Source organism: Gambusia affinis, linkage group LG20 (assembly GCF_019740435.1).
Source record: "Gambusia affinis linkage group LG20, SWU_Gaff_1.0, whole genome shotgun sequence".
Classification (NCBI taxonomy): domain Eukaryota; kingdom Metazoa; phylum Chordata; class Actinopteri; order Cyprinodontiformes; family Poeciliidae; genus Gambusia; species Gambusia affinis.
In genome coordinates this window covers 15,572,394-15,588,855 of record NC_057887.1, presented here as the reverse complement: position 1 = coordinate 15,588,855, position 16,462 = coordinate 15,572,394, and the positions used below count along the sequence as shown (strand labels likewise).

Genomic DNA, 16,462 nt, shown 5'->3' with positions numbered 1-16,462 from the left:
TGTGCGACACCCACTAACGGTCACACAAATAGACAGCTAGTGAAGCTGGGAAGCTATCTGATCACGCTTCCGGTCTAAATTTTCAAAATAAGTGCTTTAAACGCAGTAACGTCAGGGTTATTTAAAATTAGAGCTTCAATTTGGCAGTCAGAGTAATTAGAAGAACAGATGCAGTCAGTGATATAAAAATTGCTCTTGGCAGAGATTTATTGCTAAATAAAATTAAATAAGGTATTGATATTCTCACTTTAGTATCAGAACAAACCATATGTAACTCCCATTTATCAATAAATCCCTGTATATATCATGTGCAAAAAATAAAATTAAAATAATCAGGTTATTTTTTTTACACATTTAGAAAAATGAATCATGTAGTCAACAATATGCCAAAACACTCACCAACTAAACCTAAAAGTGTAAACTGTTATTTATAATTTTAATTTATTTAATATTTTTGACAACCAAATTTTGCAGGTTGCTTTTAATATCACCCCTGACGGAGGAAAACAGGCAAACAGAAAATGCTGCAAAAATATAATCAGTTTTAAACACTATAGGACACAAGTAATAAAGTTTTGTGATTCCAAATAAGGAGATTAGAGATTTAGTGGTTTTACAAAACGTAAGGTTGAAGTTTGCTACTTTTTATTCTATTCTATTGTGGCAGAATAAAACTTGTTTAAAAGTAAAACATAATCATTTAATTAAGTGATTTGAATTCTTTTTTTTATATATATTTTTTTTACTTTATATCTGCTGTAGATCATTTCTAATACTATATGTAGGACTTTAAGTGAATATTTTCTGAAAACAAAAAACAAAAAAAAGCAGTGCCTTTATTGTGAAGACAAATACTTTCTATTTCCGGTCTTTACCTAGCGCCGTTTCACATCCCTCCTACACCTGCTCCTCGGTGAGGGCTTCCTGCATAAAAACTATACCGGACATTTTCACCATCACCACACGAGGGCGCTGCAACGAAAGAAGAAATTTCTCTCTTTCAAGTAGCTTGAAAGTAAAATACAGCAATATACTATTATTACATAATCTTATTAAATATTGAACTACAGCAGCAATATTTAATCAAATAAATGTTTTTATTACCCCAATAACATATTGGACTTCACCCTCTTGCAAAAAATGATGAAATCAGCTTTTGAATCAGCTTTATTTGTTTGTTAAATGTTATTTTCATACACTTTCAGTAACAAGTGTTTATTACATATTTCACACTTTTTTAACTTTTGTGATTCAATTTATGAAAAATCCATAAAGCCATTGTAAGTCCTCTTTCTTAGCAGTTGGGGGCACTGTGGCTTCATTTTCTGTATAATTTCTCTGCTAAAGGTTGTCAGATTCAACTACACTCCCGTATTCAGTCTAGACAAAGAGAATATCATATTGTCAGTAAATTTATTCATTTAAAAAGATAAAACAACATTACCAAAGGAAGCTAATCCACAGATCACAGTAAATCAAGTATTTCATCAGCTGCAGAAGCAGATCTTGATTTCAGATGAGAACAAAAAACTCTTTCCTTTGGTGGATGCTTTCTTTTGGGGAAACGTCTTTCTGATCATAAATTGATAATCTTGAGCCAATAAATATGGGAGATTTTTATCCATCTTCTTTTTTCTTATGCTGTTTTACTTTTTGGTAAATTTCTATAACAAAATGTCTCACAGAAACCATAAATAACAAAAAAGGTTTTGTAATGACTCAGCTGCTATGCGAGGAAACCAAACAATAATCTTCCAGAGACTGAAACTGTTATTAACTCAGGATCTTTGTTTTCTCTCCCGGGGTTTTGGACATCCGTCTGTTCATATGTGAGTATTTCATAACATTTCACATGGAGTGACTCAATGATTACTCAGCTGGAGCTTCAGCTCTGCTGCTTCCACCTACACCAATACTTATAATGTTTTTAGTGGAACTTCTTCTCTGGTGCTAAACATTTCTGATTAGGCACCAAGACGCTAGTATTAAAGCACTCGTTTTATTTTCAGTGTTTAATTGATTTAGAATAATTTTGTTTCGGTACCTGGTTATATACACAGTTATGGAAAAATTTAAGAGTCCTCTGCACTGATCACCATTGAAAACCTCCTGGTGATTCCAAAAGATACTGATTTCTGAAGTCTTCTTGAGTTAAAACCTTAGTATTGTTGTTTCTAAATGAGTATGAACTTGTTTTCTTTGCATTATTTAAGTTCTGAAAGCTCTGCTCAGAGACATGTTGTCAGCAGTTCATAGAAAAAAAGAACAATGTTCATTTTATCAAACAATTACCTATAAAAAGTAAAATCAGAGGAACTGATCATTTTAAGTGATGTGTAGATAGATAGATAGATAGATAGATAGATAGATAGATAGATAGATAGATAGATAGATAGATAGATAGATAGATAGATAGATAGATAGATAGATAGATAGATAGATAGATAGATAGATAGATAGATAGATAGATAGATAGATAGATAGATAGATAGATAGATAGATAGATAGATAGATAGATAGATAGATAGATAGATAGATAGATAGATAGATAGATAGATAGATAGATAGATAGATAGATAGATAGATAGATAGATAGATAGATAGATAGATAGACTGATTTTCTTTTTGTATCCATCGATAAACATTTTCTCCTTTGATATTTGGCCGCAGTTTTTGGCAGAATTGTATTTAAATTGGTTGAGTTGCAGGAACATATGGTCCAGTTTGGTCCAGCTTTTCCAGAAGCTTAAAGATCTCCGTCCATGATTCATGTGTCACTTATGTAAGAGATTAATCTTTAAGGATCAAACCTGACATCTACGGAGAATGTTGCAACTCCAGTGTTACTGATCACAGTGAAGCCAGTGCATGGTGGTGGCAGCATCATGGTGTGGGGTTGCAGTCTTCTGAATCCTGCTCAAAACTATTCATTGCTCTTTGCTTATTCCTATTTCTTGTGCACCCTTTTCAACTAGAGTTTTTCCTTCCACTTAACATTCCATTGAAATGCTTGCACGGCAGTGGATGTTTGAAGCTCATCCCTTCTTGTAGGATGTTTGTGGTGGTGTTGCTGAATGGATAGAAGGTCGTGCTTCTCCCAGTTGATTGTGCACATTTTTCGACCTCACCTTTTCCTTCCACTAATCTTTCCATCAAAAGGTTTCCTTACAGAATCCAGTGAACAACCACCCACTTTTTGTTGTTTATAGCACCGGATTTCTGCTTGAAAAATTCTGCTTTATTCTATCACTGCTGACTGTTTCCTATCAAAGACTCAATAGCAAATTTTATTGAATATAAAGACATTATATATATCACTTTGTGGATGATACATTTGTATAATATCTTAGTTTGAGTTTTTGATTTGAATGAGAGAAACAGATAAACTTTTTTATTATATTCTAATATCACCTTTATGGATTCATGTTTGTTTTTCATGTATTATTTCCAGGCCAGACATAAAGGTGCATCTTATAAGGTGTGATTTCAACCTGCAGCTGGGTGTGGATGGATTTTCACAGATTATCTGAGTCTCTCACCTCCTGCACAGCAGATCACATTATTCTGAGGCTGTAGATTAGTTGCTCCCACATTAAGCCTCTCCCCTTTAAGGCAGTCCTTTCATCTTATTCTCACTTCCTGTTCTTCTCCTGCTTCACCTTTCCTCCCTGATTTCTTCGTTTCAGTTTTGCGGCTGTCAGGGAGATTTGAGGAAGAAGAAGCAGGATTCCTCCGCGGGGAACTCGGCCTCTCGGAACGACAGGATGACTGTGATCTTTTCCCTCACAATCAATACTGTTTGCGCTTCTTCAACCCACACTTCCAGCTGTGGTGGGGTTTTTTCTTCCTCCTTTTTACTATTGCTGAGCTCCAGCATGAATTTAATGGGGTGTGAAATGTCAAAAACAGCAGAGTGAGACCCCATGCACTCTTTTGATTCACCTGGATTTGGCAAAACAAGATTTCCAGTCATGTTTTCTGAGGCAGAAGCACAATAATGGATCTGAGAGCAAATGATAAAGGCAGATAAACTAAAGAGGGGAAATGAAATATTACAGGTAAATGTGCAAGGCAAATAAGATGATTGCCACTCCTCTTCCCTGAGGCGATCTGGGTTGGTGATGCCTCTTGCTGAGGCTCTGAAGTGGTGACAATAATGTGCAGCAGAAACTGGTAATGAGTCGTTAAAAAGAGAGATTTGGGGCTTTACTGATCCGTTTCCACACCAACTGTCTTGGCTGTGGGAGTTGGATCCTCTAAATATTGTTGGGGGAGTCGGGGAGGGGCTTTAATGGGATTTAAGGATGCGCTTCTGGGGTAGAACCATAACACAGACTCAATACATATCCTCAATATGTCTGCCTGCGTCTGTGTGTGTGTTCAAATTTCATCTACAAAGCTTTTTCTTTTTGTATATATTAATTGTGACAGGCACAGAGCCATTTTATTTTTTCTGCTGTCCTTTTTTTTTGTTGAATGATTTTTCAGCCTTTTGTTCTGGACACGAACACAAGCAGACAAGGATGGTTGATGCATTCATTCTGAGCAGGGGATGCTGCGTTGCCATAACAACCAGCCGTTTGGCAAAGATTCCCGTGATGTCAACTCTCGTCTAGGATCACATATAGGTTCAGGACAAAGACACTGGCACAAGCAAGCAAGCACACTGCATATTGTACATGAATGTGTTTTTTTCCCCACAGATATATCATACTTTACAGTGTTGTGAAGAATTATTTTTGCCTTCTGCGTTTGCTTTTTTGTCACACTTGCATCTTTTATATCAATAGACAGAAAAAAAAACATATAAAGTGTGGTGACCTGACCTAATCTGACTCCTTGTTCTTGAAAAAAACTAACATGTCTGAAAAGACGGGCAAAATTCACCCACAGAGTATTTGCGTGTTTTAAATTTAAGACTTTTAAAGACCATTATGAGTGAAATGTAAGACCTTTATCATGACAGAAATACACAAAAGAAAATTGCATATTTTATATATAAATAGTTCAGAGGTTTTTTGCACATAATAAATATACAGCTCTGGAAAAAACAGGAGACTACTGCAAAATTATCCGTTTCTCTGATATTACTCTTTATAGGTATATGTTTGAGTAAAATTAGCATTGTTCTTTTATTCTATGAACCACTGACAACATGTCTCCGAAATTCCAAGCAAAAACGTAGTATTTGCGGAAAATGAGAAATGGTCAAAGTAACAAAAAAGACGCAGTGCTTTTAGACCTCAAATAATGCAAAGAAAACAAGTTAATATTCATTTAGAAACAACAATACTAATGTTTTAACTCAGGAGTTCAGAAATCAGTATTTGGTGGAAGAACCAGGAGGTTTTCAATGGGGTTCAGTGCAGAGGTCTCTTAATTTTTTCCAGAGCTGTAGCACTGTATGGGTTGGCAACAGAAGTGAGCCAGTGACGAGCGTAAGCTGATTTATTTTTGCATTTCAATTAATGTGGCGACAAGATCGGTTATTTACTAAAGATGATCCATAGCTAAGGAATTGTGCTGTGCCTTTGAGAGGAGTTGTTTCTTTCTTCTTCGATGGTTTTTAAAAAAAATTTTTTATGAGGGTCAGAGACTGGTTCTGTTCTGTTGAAGGAAGGTTGAATAAAAGTCTGGACAGCTACGCTATTCCCTCGGTGTTCTGCTTTTTCTCCCCCGACAACCTCCTATTTTGTGGTAACACGAATTTGCCCCACATTGTAGTGTTACATTAGCTAGCTAGCAAGGGTGTGTTAGCCTAGCAGCCAGAACGCAATGAATACGTCTGCAGGTGTCTCAAATGTTTGCCTGACAGAAAACCCCCACAAGAAAAATAAACTACATACATAAAATAACTCTGCCATCACAAAATTTTATTTGACGTATTTCAGATCAGCTTACATTTTGTCTAATAAAAAATGAGAAGAACTTAATGTATTAATTTTAGATAGATGAATTTAAGATTTTTTTAAGGATGCGCGGACACCCTGACACCCACAGCGATGTAATCGATTCGTTGCCAGGTATCACAAATGCTTGTAGTCAGGCGTGATCTCCAAATGCGGCACAAGAAGTTATTAATTTAGGTAGCCAATTTCTTTTCCAAATTGAATTTGATTGGTTTTAATAGCCTTTTCCTTAAAGAATAAATTAATATTTAAAATCTGTTTTTGTATTTACTCTGGGTATTTTTGTCTGGATGATATAAAACATGTAAATGTGACAAAAAATAGCAGAATGAAAGGAATATGGAAGGGTGCAAATTCAGGATGTTACATACATGTAGATACATAAAATACTTAAAACTTCAAAAGTTTCCATCGATGCAAGTTTAATCAGAAGTTGTTTCAAACAGGTACATGTGTGTTGTTTACTCACCCAGAATGCAATAAACAGGAAATTAGGAGGAAGAGAAATGGTGAGAAGAAGACTCTGATAAGAGGGAATCTCTAGATGGCAACACTGATAAGAGAAAATTGGGAATTGCGATAAGAGGAAATTGGATTTGTGTTATCAGTGAGCTGCAACATCAAAGGCCTTTTGGCAGAGGGAAATGGGAAACTTTAAACCAAAAAAAAAAAAGTTAATTTCACAAGTAATCTCCCCCCTTGGGGCTTGTGGGTAAAACAAAACTCTGTGAAGATGAATTTAGCTAATCTCTTGCACACAGCTTCCGGGAATTGCAAAGGCACAGGGATAGAAATTTGCCCAAGCGCCTAGTCTGGAGAAGAAAAATTTGGGAAACGGAGACACCTCACACTGTTCGTTCAGTGTGAGAATGATGATGGCTGTTCTGGCAAGTGCAAAATAAACAAGCTGAAAATGAGTAAGAGCTCACAAATTTCCTGCTGTCTATGAATGAAAGGGACACCTGAGTCACAACAGACACACTGTGGCACAAAATACAACATGCGCTTTTAAAAAATCTTGCTTTTTTTATGTTTAAAAGTTTTTTTTCTACAAGAATATTTCAGCTTAAATTAGGTCACACGTTTATTGTTATTCATTAATGCAAGGACTGTTGGAATGTTAATTTTAAATAGCACCAAACTCGGGTTCAGAATGAAAACAAATGCTGATGTTGTCGGTTCAAATATTTAATGTTGAAATGTTTCAAATCATCAAACATTTTTGTATATCACATCTGAGACCTTTTAAGATGTTTTAAATCAATATTAAAGTTCAGCAAGCTGTTCCAGTTTCAGCTGCCATATAATCTATTTCTATATCTACTATTTTTAAAAAAATTCAGATTTTTTTTTAATTTCACATCTGATTTTCAATTTTAATCTGTTTTTTCCTCACCTTTTCTCCTTAAAAGCAAATAACACATGACACAGCATCTCATCAAAGCCATTTTCAAATGTGAAATTCTGTTTTTATTTCCTATCCTTTAGCTGATCTGAGGCGTTTCTGTGCTTTTACGTTTCTGTGCATCTGTTCAGATGAGAAATGCTCACAGCAGCAGGAAACGGCCGAGCTGATGCTTTCTCTCTGGCTCAGTCCAACTGCTGAGTAACGAGAAAAACAAAATCTGTCAGTTGTCTCCCTTATTTTTCATCTGCACTGATGGGAAATGCTTCTTCCTGCTTTGTCTTCAAATGCAGCATTTTCAAACAACACTTTCAGACAACTTTGATGACAGCTACAAAAGAAAATGTCTTTTTTTTTTTTTTTTTTTAAAGAAATCTTGTCACTATCTGGTCAACCTTTGTGTTGCTGAAGCCACTTTTCTGCCAGTTCCCACTTTGTTCAGTTTTCAGTAATCACAGAGATATTTTGTGCAGATATGCATATCAGCAGACAGAGGAAACGTTGGAGCAGTTTTGGGGTTTTCCTCAGCAGCTTAGATGATTTAAAATGCAGAAGTCTTATGTACAAACATCTTCTCTTGTGGATAATTTATTGAAAATGTTCATGTTTTATTTAACAGCTAAAGTCTAAATGTGTATGTTTTTTCCTCTTTAAATCTCCAGCTGATGGATTTACCAATTTCTTACTTCATTGAAGAAATACCTGCAGACTCATTCAATAAATTAGAATATTTTTGAAAAGTCAGTTTATTTCTGGAGCTTTATCACTAAGTAAAACATGTTATATGAATTAATTACACACAACTGAAAGTCTTTAACTCTGTTTATTATGATGGTTTCTGGTTACAGCATTAAAATTAGAATATTATATCAAACCAACATGAAATTTATTTGTAAAAACAGAAATCTGGGTGTAATGAAATGTATGTTACTCTTATTTTAATCTGGATAGATGTATTGTTTTTTTGTGTGTTTTTTTTAACCCCAAATATGACTATTTAAAAGCAAGAAAAGTGTTCATTATTTTTGGTATAATGCATAAATATTTTATGAAAAATCCTGGGGAAAAGTGAAAATTCACAGTTTCGGGTTGCTGCTGACAACATGTTTCTTATAAGCAGATCCTATTTAAAGCAAACTGAAACTTAAAGGGGTTAGAAGAGGAAAACAGAAGAATTTATTTTAGTTAATAAAACTGACTTATAAACTGTATTTATAAATCAAACATATTACATCTTATAAAACAGTTTTCATATGTGAGAGTGACAGAAAGCCTGGTTTATACAAAAACTAAACAGGACTCCCAAGCAGTGCCAGATTGTCCAACTTGGCTGAAATAAAGCCAACTTAATAACTTAATAACTACAGAGGTTTTTATGTTTAGTATTTAATTGGTCAAACTTTCTTTCTATGCTATAAGCTGCGACAATTCTCTGTTCTCCACAGGAACCCTCCTCAGATCCTCAAGTCACTAACGACTGAAATACTCACTTCAGTCCACAGTCTAATCTTCAGCCTGCTTTTCTCCAACTCACATCAACCAGCAGAGATCTGCAAACCCTCAAAAAAAAAAAAAAAAAAAAAAAACACACACCAATTCAATTGCCACCAAAACGTACCTTGATACCCCTAAATAAAACCCAGCTGCGTTCGGAGGCTCCTAAAAATCGTCAACTAATTTAGTAGCTGATTAATCGTTAACTGGAGTACACAGACTCAAACAAAATTTACATCTCCTGAAGAAACAACACAGTCAAAGCTGTAACAACCCTATTGTCAATTTAATCGCCCGGTTCGGATTCTGTAAAATCTTCTATTAATCACCTTTAGCGATCCAGGGTTGAAACCTAATTTTAGCTGTTCACATATACTCTTCATCCAACCTGAGCTTGAGCCATTTCGCAAATAATACAAATGCACGCCACACTTTTACGATCTTAAACTGTATAATAAATAAATAAATAAATAAATAAATAAATAAATAAATAAATAAATAAAACCATGCATCGGTGTGTCATTTTAAATGTGGGAGGAAAGTGATTTATTATTATGTTTCCTGACTACTGAGCTCTGATTTTACTGCATTTACAACAGAAGAGGTCAGGTTATTTGGGCAGCAACCGCATGAGATGAAGTGACAAACACGCAGGAATCAATCACTTTCTCTCCCCACCGGTGAGGGAGAAGAAAAAGAAGAGAGAGAGAGAGAGAGAGAGAGAGAGAGAGAGAGAGAGAGAGAGAGAAAGAGAGAGAGAGAGAGAGAAAGAGAGAGAGAGGTGGTGGGGGAGCTTTTTGCAGATCTCAACACTATTGGATGTCTGTGTGTGTTTTCCCTCCCGTTCATAGTGCCGCACCCTGAACCTCCCACATCTACATCCTCACTCTGCACGGCACAGAAAGATATTTTGTATTTTACTTAATTTCCGGCAGCAGCTGGAGCGCAGGAAGGACGACGCTTCGCCACCTTCCCGGACAGGTTTGGAGCCAGAGATGGGAGAGGATCCGCGGCTATGACACGGACACACCGGGCGGGAAGGATGGCTCTCACCAGCCGGGAGATGTTAAGCTTGATCGGAAGCGCCTGCCTCTGGCTGCCGCTGTTTGCGGAGGTACGTAGGGTTTACTGTACGCTGCTTGAAGATGATGAGGGGCATTTTTTTCACCCCAATATGGCCTGATTTTCTTTAAACGCTCTGCTCTTTTTTTATACCACTTATCCCGAGATAGTCACGCTCTACTTACCTCCGCCCCTATTTTAATACAACCCCATCTCAATTAGGCTGATAACTGAGATGAGGTTTACATTATGTGTTGATTTTTACACAACACATCCACCGCTGATCCATGCGGGAGGTGTTCCCAACAAAGCAGGTGCATATCGGGGCGTTAACAAGCAGCAGACCTGCATTTTATCCAGCTACTGATGGCATGTTTCACAGCTTAATTAAACAGACTTTATTGATTGCGTCGCACACACAAAGCCATGCATGCACGGTGGCAGAAGAAAGCTGGCACACCTCCTTCCACTCTCCTCCTCCTCCTTCTCATCCTCCAGTGGAGGGGATCTCATGACACGGAGCCATCGGTGGCTCCTCTGGTCCACGCAGGTGTTGCAGAGATGAACCACGCACGCCTGGTTGAATCTTGTCACAGCGATTTGGTCAAAGCTGGACAAGTTAACCCAGAAGAACCGCAGGGGAACAGGTGCTGCTGTCAGATGCTGCGTGGCTATTTTCACTAATTTACACAAAAAAAATTATTTTTTTTTTTAACAAACGATTTCTATAAATATATATCTATAAATAATTGAATAATTTCTTAATTTAAACTTAACAGTTTCCAGTTCACTGGAGTATATATGAATTTATGTTCCTTGGGTTATACACATGATTTGACTCTTCAAAAGGGGAAAGGCAAGAAAACATTCATAATCCTTAAAGGTTAGAAATTGGTTATGAGAAAATAGCTGCTTTCAAAAACATGCCCACATTTACAGTCAGAGCAACAATTAAGACTTTAATGGGGTAGTAGTTTGTTTTATCCAGGCATATAGTGCCAATTGTATAGCACTATCAAGTAAGTATATTACCTTCAGTTGTTATAATAATGCTATCAAACAGGACGTAAAATAAGTTTGTCATTGTAGTTTAAAATCTTGAAATTGAGCCTTAGGATCGCATCTCTGCTTTTTGCGGATGATGTGGTCCTTTTGGCTTCATCAGGTCGTGATCTGCAGCTCTCGCTGGAGCGGTTCGCAGCCGAGTGCGAAGCGGCTGGGATGAGGATCAGTGCCTCCAAATCAGAGGCCATGGTCTTGAGCCGGAAAAGGGTAGAGTGCCTTCTCCGGGTCGGGGGGTGGGGGGGTGTTCTGCCCCAAGTGGAGGAGTTCAAGTATCTCGGGATCTTGTTCACGAATGGGGGAAGAAGGGAGCGGGAGATCGACAGGCGGATTGGTGCAGCGTCTGCCGTCAAGCGGGCGCTGTACCGGTCCGTCATGGTGAAAAGAGAGCTGAGCCAAAAAGCAAAGCTCTCGATTTACCGGTTGATCTACGTTCCCACCCTCATCTATGGTCATGAGCTTTGGGTCATGACCGAAAGAACGAGATCGCGGATACAAGCGGCCGAAATGGGTTTTCTCCGTAGGGTGGCTGGGCTCTCCCTTAGAGATAGGGTGAGAAGCTCAGTCATCCGGAAGGGACTCAGAGTAGAGCCGCTGCTCCTTCACGTCAAGAGGGGCCAGTTGAGGTGGCTCGGGCATCTGGTCAGGATGCCTCCTGAACGCCTCCCTGGTGAGGTGTTCCGGGCACGTCCCACCGGGAGGAGACCCCGGGGAAGACCCAGGACACGCTGGAGGGACTATGTCTCTCGGCTGGCCTGGGAACGCCTTGGGATTCCTCCAGAGGACATGAAGCAAGTGGCTGGGGAGAGGGAAGTCTGGGCCTCCCTTCTGAAGCTGCTACCCGACCCCGGATAAGCGGAAGAAGATGAATGGATGGATGGAAATTGGGCCTCTGTCTCTTTAAAAGCTCCTGCTCTTTCTGAAACTACAAATTCAGGAAGTCATAATATATACAGCATTTTTATAACAACTGAAGGTAACACAGTTACTTGATTGGGCTATAAAATGGCCCTGTGTTCCTGGAAAACACAATACTGCCTCTTTAAATGATTTCTCAAACATGCATGAAAGAATCAAGGCAACATTCCAGGTATGATTTTGCTAAGAGAATAACATAATACCATAACATAAAGCTTAACATCTCATACTGCCCTTGGTCTTGTTGATAAATATGTTTTTAAATACTTCTTTTATGCAGAATTCATAAAAATACTTTTCATTTGGGTCTCTACAAAAAAAAAATATATATATATATATTTTTGGTGTCTGGAAAAGGAGCTCTTTCAAAAGACTCCCACTTTTTAAGTCACAAATCAGAGGACATTGCCCCTCACCTTCAACCCTGAAACCCAGCCCATAACCTAGCAACAACCTTGGAGCTGTGTCCGTTACCTAGCAACTCAAGCAACTCACACTCATGTGCTCCAGCATGTGTAGGTGCTGTACAATGGCTGCCGGAAAAAGAAAAGTGTTTTGTTGTTGACTTGCCATTCAGAAACCACTTGCTGTTTGTTGTTTTCAAAGATGTATGGGTGCATAATTGCTCATCAGTTGGCAGCCATTTTTTTTATGTGTGAGTGTTGAGTTGGGGGCGTGGCCAGAAGCAGTTTATTTGGATTTAAAGTGACAAGAGGCCCTATAAGCAGATCATTCTAAAAGAAACTCAAAAAAGGCAGAACGGAACAGAATAAAATCTCATTATCTATGCATGATTTTGTGCAAAAAATGTAACAAACATGTTTTGTCGCCCATAGACTGATCCTAACCTGTTCAAGGAAGCATAATAGGTCGTCTTTAAAATAATCATGAAAATAAGGTGATATAAGGTTCAGATCCTTCATTTCTCTCTCTTGGTTCTTCCTCCCTGATGTGGTTGTAGGTTAGTAGCCTCTGCAGAAGGTGGTTTGCATGTTTGCATGGAGGTACAGTGGGCGCAGCTGTGAGACATCACAACAGATTACTGCCGTAATCGAGCCGAGGGATTGACACGAATGGAAATATCAGGAGCCGTGTTTTACGACCACAGGTCACCTGTTCCCGGTCAAAATCATTAGATACGGCGGTTTCCTCTGGGAAATCTTTGCAGCTTGGGTTTGTAGAATATTTGAAGTGATGTAGAGCTAGAAAATGATTGCACGGTGACAAGGCAAAGACTCAAACTTTATTGTGTTTCTTGTCTAGCATTTAGGAGAAATAGAAAAAAATCTTCATTCTCTGCCAGAGCTGCACATTATGAGCCTCACAAATGAGTTCTTGGACTGCAACAGGCTCTTATATTTAAAGTGCCCAGCATTGATCTCCTGCAAGCCAGTAATATAAGTGGCCAACAGAATGGTATGCACTGCAGCATGTACCAACAGTTGCTTTAAATGACAATGGCTGAGATGCTAACGGTTCTCAAACTGGTCCAATTCTGGATGTTTGAGCTCAAATCCAGTCCCAATGTCTGAATTTATTTAACTGTTGATATCAATATAAAATCTTTTACTTTAACATGTAGCGGTGTTTTTGTCTTGGTGTTTTAGACGAATATGAAAACATGCAGTCAATTGATCACATGATATATTAAAATGAGCTTGGTAATTTCCATTTTTCAGAGATTTTATCATCCATTTCTTTTATGGTTTTGATTTTGTGTGCTTATTACTTCAGTTTTATTTATTGTTTTTGTTTATCTTTGGGGATGGGGAATGTTTAAAATATCTTCCAGTTCCAGACTTAAGTTTTCTTTACAAAATTATTTTTGAGAGACTGAATTTGCATTGTTTCGCCATTATTATAATTTTACTTGGAAATGGTCTCAAAACAACAATATTATCATTTATCGTTTTATAATATAATATCATTTCTAGGACAATTTATCATACAGCAAAATTTGTTATCACAGGCCTAGTTACTGCCATACAACTGTTTGTGTCTATAGCTTCAGTTGTATTAATATTTTAAGACTGAAAATTACATAACAAGCCTCAGAACCATCCTTTCATGTCTGTATTAATATTTTGCCAGCGAGAAGTTAAATCTGTATATAGACCGCTGACAGTAAACATGGAGATGCAGGGCATCACGACAGTAGTTTAAAAATGGCAGCTGCTGTCAACCTTTCAGCTTTACTGGGGTGCAAATGTTGCTAAAGAGATCAGAAAATACCCTAAAACTAGCTGTGTGTATATGAGTGATTGAGGAAAGTCACAAAACGCAACTCAATAAAACAGCAGTTTTACTTACTTTAATGAAACAAAGTCAAGATGGCGACCAGGGTCGGGTTTAGAGGGACGAGGAAAACTGTTCTGATGCCCTATCTACTAAAGAAATAATATTTTGCTAATGCTAATTACAGTAAATTAGTAATTAGGAGTCTAGACGATTAGATATGAACTGATGACACCAACATTTGATGGTAGGTTTAACACGTCTCTTGGCCAGTAGGTTTTGGTTGTTTCCAAAAAGAAATACTATAACTTCATAATTTTCAAATACCTGAGTAATGTTTATATTCATAAAAATCTCAAAATATGTGCCTATAACTGATGTAAAATACAATGTCTGCAAAACATGCATCCAATAAAAACATTGTGGCCCTTTCTACAGTCTGGTCCAGATGGTGAATTTCAAACGTTCTTTGCCAACTTTTATCAGCGATTAGCATAGCTAGCATCACTAACTATAGCCACCGCCTTAGCAATTTCCAGCAGGTTGGAACCTTAGAACTGGGGTTTCGTTAAGTCAGATTGGAGGATATTCAACGATTCAATTCTGCTTTCTGAGGAAAGTGAAGAATGAGCCACCAGGACTTGTGTTCGGTACTGGAGGCTCTTGAGATATTCTCCACTTCTCTCCCAGTTTGAGTCGCTTCTGTGTGAAGCAAAGCTCATCTCACCTTTTTGATGTTTGGGCTTCTAAATCACAATTGATTAAACTGAATTGGCCAACGTGTTATGAATAAAAGTAAATACAGCTTGGCCAGGTGTCAGGGCCCCCCCAGAGGACACCCTTGGATCTGGCCCTGTGTATGCAGTGTGTCGATGTTGAGCGAAGAAGATGAGCTAACGGGCAGCAGAGGTCGTCCATGTGAAGGTGAAGCAGGTTGTATTTCATTGGCCTTGCTGCAGTTGTTCCACAGAGGCGAGTGTGTCCTTCTGTTTGTATCCTGATCTCACAAATAAAATCTAAGTCATGTAACATCTCATGCTTCCCAGTACTAGTGAGTGTCCTTATTGTGTGCATTAAGTGTTTCTACAGACATAGCTTGTCAAATTTTCCCCCTTACTGAAACTCATTCACAAATTAATAGTAAAAGCTTCCGGAGCTTTTTCAATGAAAAGTTAATAGAAAGCTAAGAGAAGAACCAACATGGCTGACCTTCCCTCCTCCATCCAGGACTTGTACAGGTCAAGGGTCAGCCAAAATCTAATAACTTGTAGACTGCAGGTGAATGACAATTATACCATTGTGAATCTTTGAAAAGCAGAAGTAGAGCCTCCTGCACAACCAGCAAGAATGCAGAAAGTGGTTTCTTGATAGTATGTCTGCAACAGAACACTTGTTTTGTCTAGCAGCCATTATACAGCACATGCAGCGGTAAAACCAGCTGACCAAATGTGCTGGAGCTCTGTTTTGGTTGCTAGGTAACGACACAGTGCCCACCAACAAACAAAGTTATTGCAAATAAATTACTTGATGGTTTTTTGAAATGCTTGGGCTGTTTTTTTTTTTTTTTTTTTAAAGAGAAGTACAAAAATGTGCAAATTGTGAATTTTCCACAAGAGATGCAACTATTTTTACTTTCTCTTCTGCCAGCGGATAATTTTCCAATAAAATGTACAACAACCCAACATGTTCTGTATAATGTTTAATGTTGCATCTCGTTTTGCAGATGGTGGCTCAGGACAGCTACCTCAACGAGGTGCAGAACTCAGGTAGGCGGGAAGTGAACCGTCCACTTCTCCTACACGATCACTCTTTACTCTTTCAGCCCTTCTCTCCATTTTATCCCACATTCTGGGATAAAAAAGGTAGAACATTCCCCATACCACATTCTGGGATAAAATGCATAAAAGCACAAAAAGCACATGTCTTAAATCTCCCCGTCTTCACAGCCTGCACCCCTCTTCACCCCTCATTCAATTTCTTGCCTGAGAAGATTGGGAACCATAATGCTGACGACGATGGGGGTGGGGTGAATATCTGTGTTTTTACGCAATGTTGATAAACGAGGGAAATTCAGGCTTAATGCTTTTCCAAACCCACCATCCATCAGCAGCTGCGGCCTTCCCGTCATGGGAATGCCTCGGCACTCTTCAGAAACACCTTCAGCACCTGAGCAGGTCAAAACGTGAACAAAAATCTAATTAAAACCAGCTGTAAATGACCTAATTTGGTTATTAGTTTAATTTCTGTGAGGAAAACGCCTTTGCCACACACACACACACACACACACCCACACACACACACACACACACACACACAATGACTCCTAGCCTGCGAGTGTGAACCGTATCAAACGCTCATTGTGGCTGGGAAGTGGATT

At 38.2% G+C, this 16,462-nt stretch overlaps 1 protein-coding gene across 1 annotated transcript in view; it reads left to right on the top strand.

The window, feature by feature from the left end:
• Nucleotides 1-9,571: 9,571 nt before the first annotated feature.
• si:ch73-127m5.1 (neurotrypsin) overlaps nt 9,572-16,462 on the top strand; it is a 31,810-nt gene continuing 24,919 nt past the window's right edge. Inside the window, exons 1-2 of the mRNA XM_044102959.1 lie at nt 9,572-9,922; nt 15,809-15,851. Of these exons, the coding sequence (XP_043958894.1) occupies nt 9,824-9,922; nt 15,809-15,851 (142 nt within the window). The 5' untranslated portion in view covers nt 9,572-9,823. The remainder of the gene's footprint in view (nt 9,923-15,808; nt 15,852-16,462) is intronic.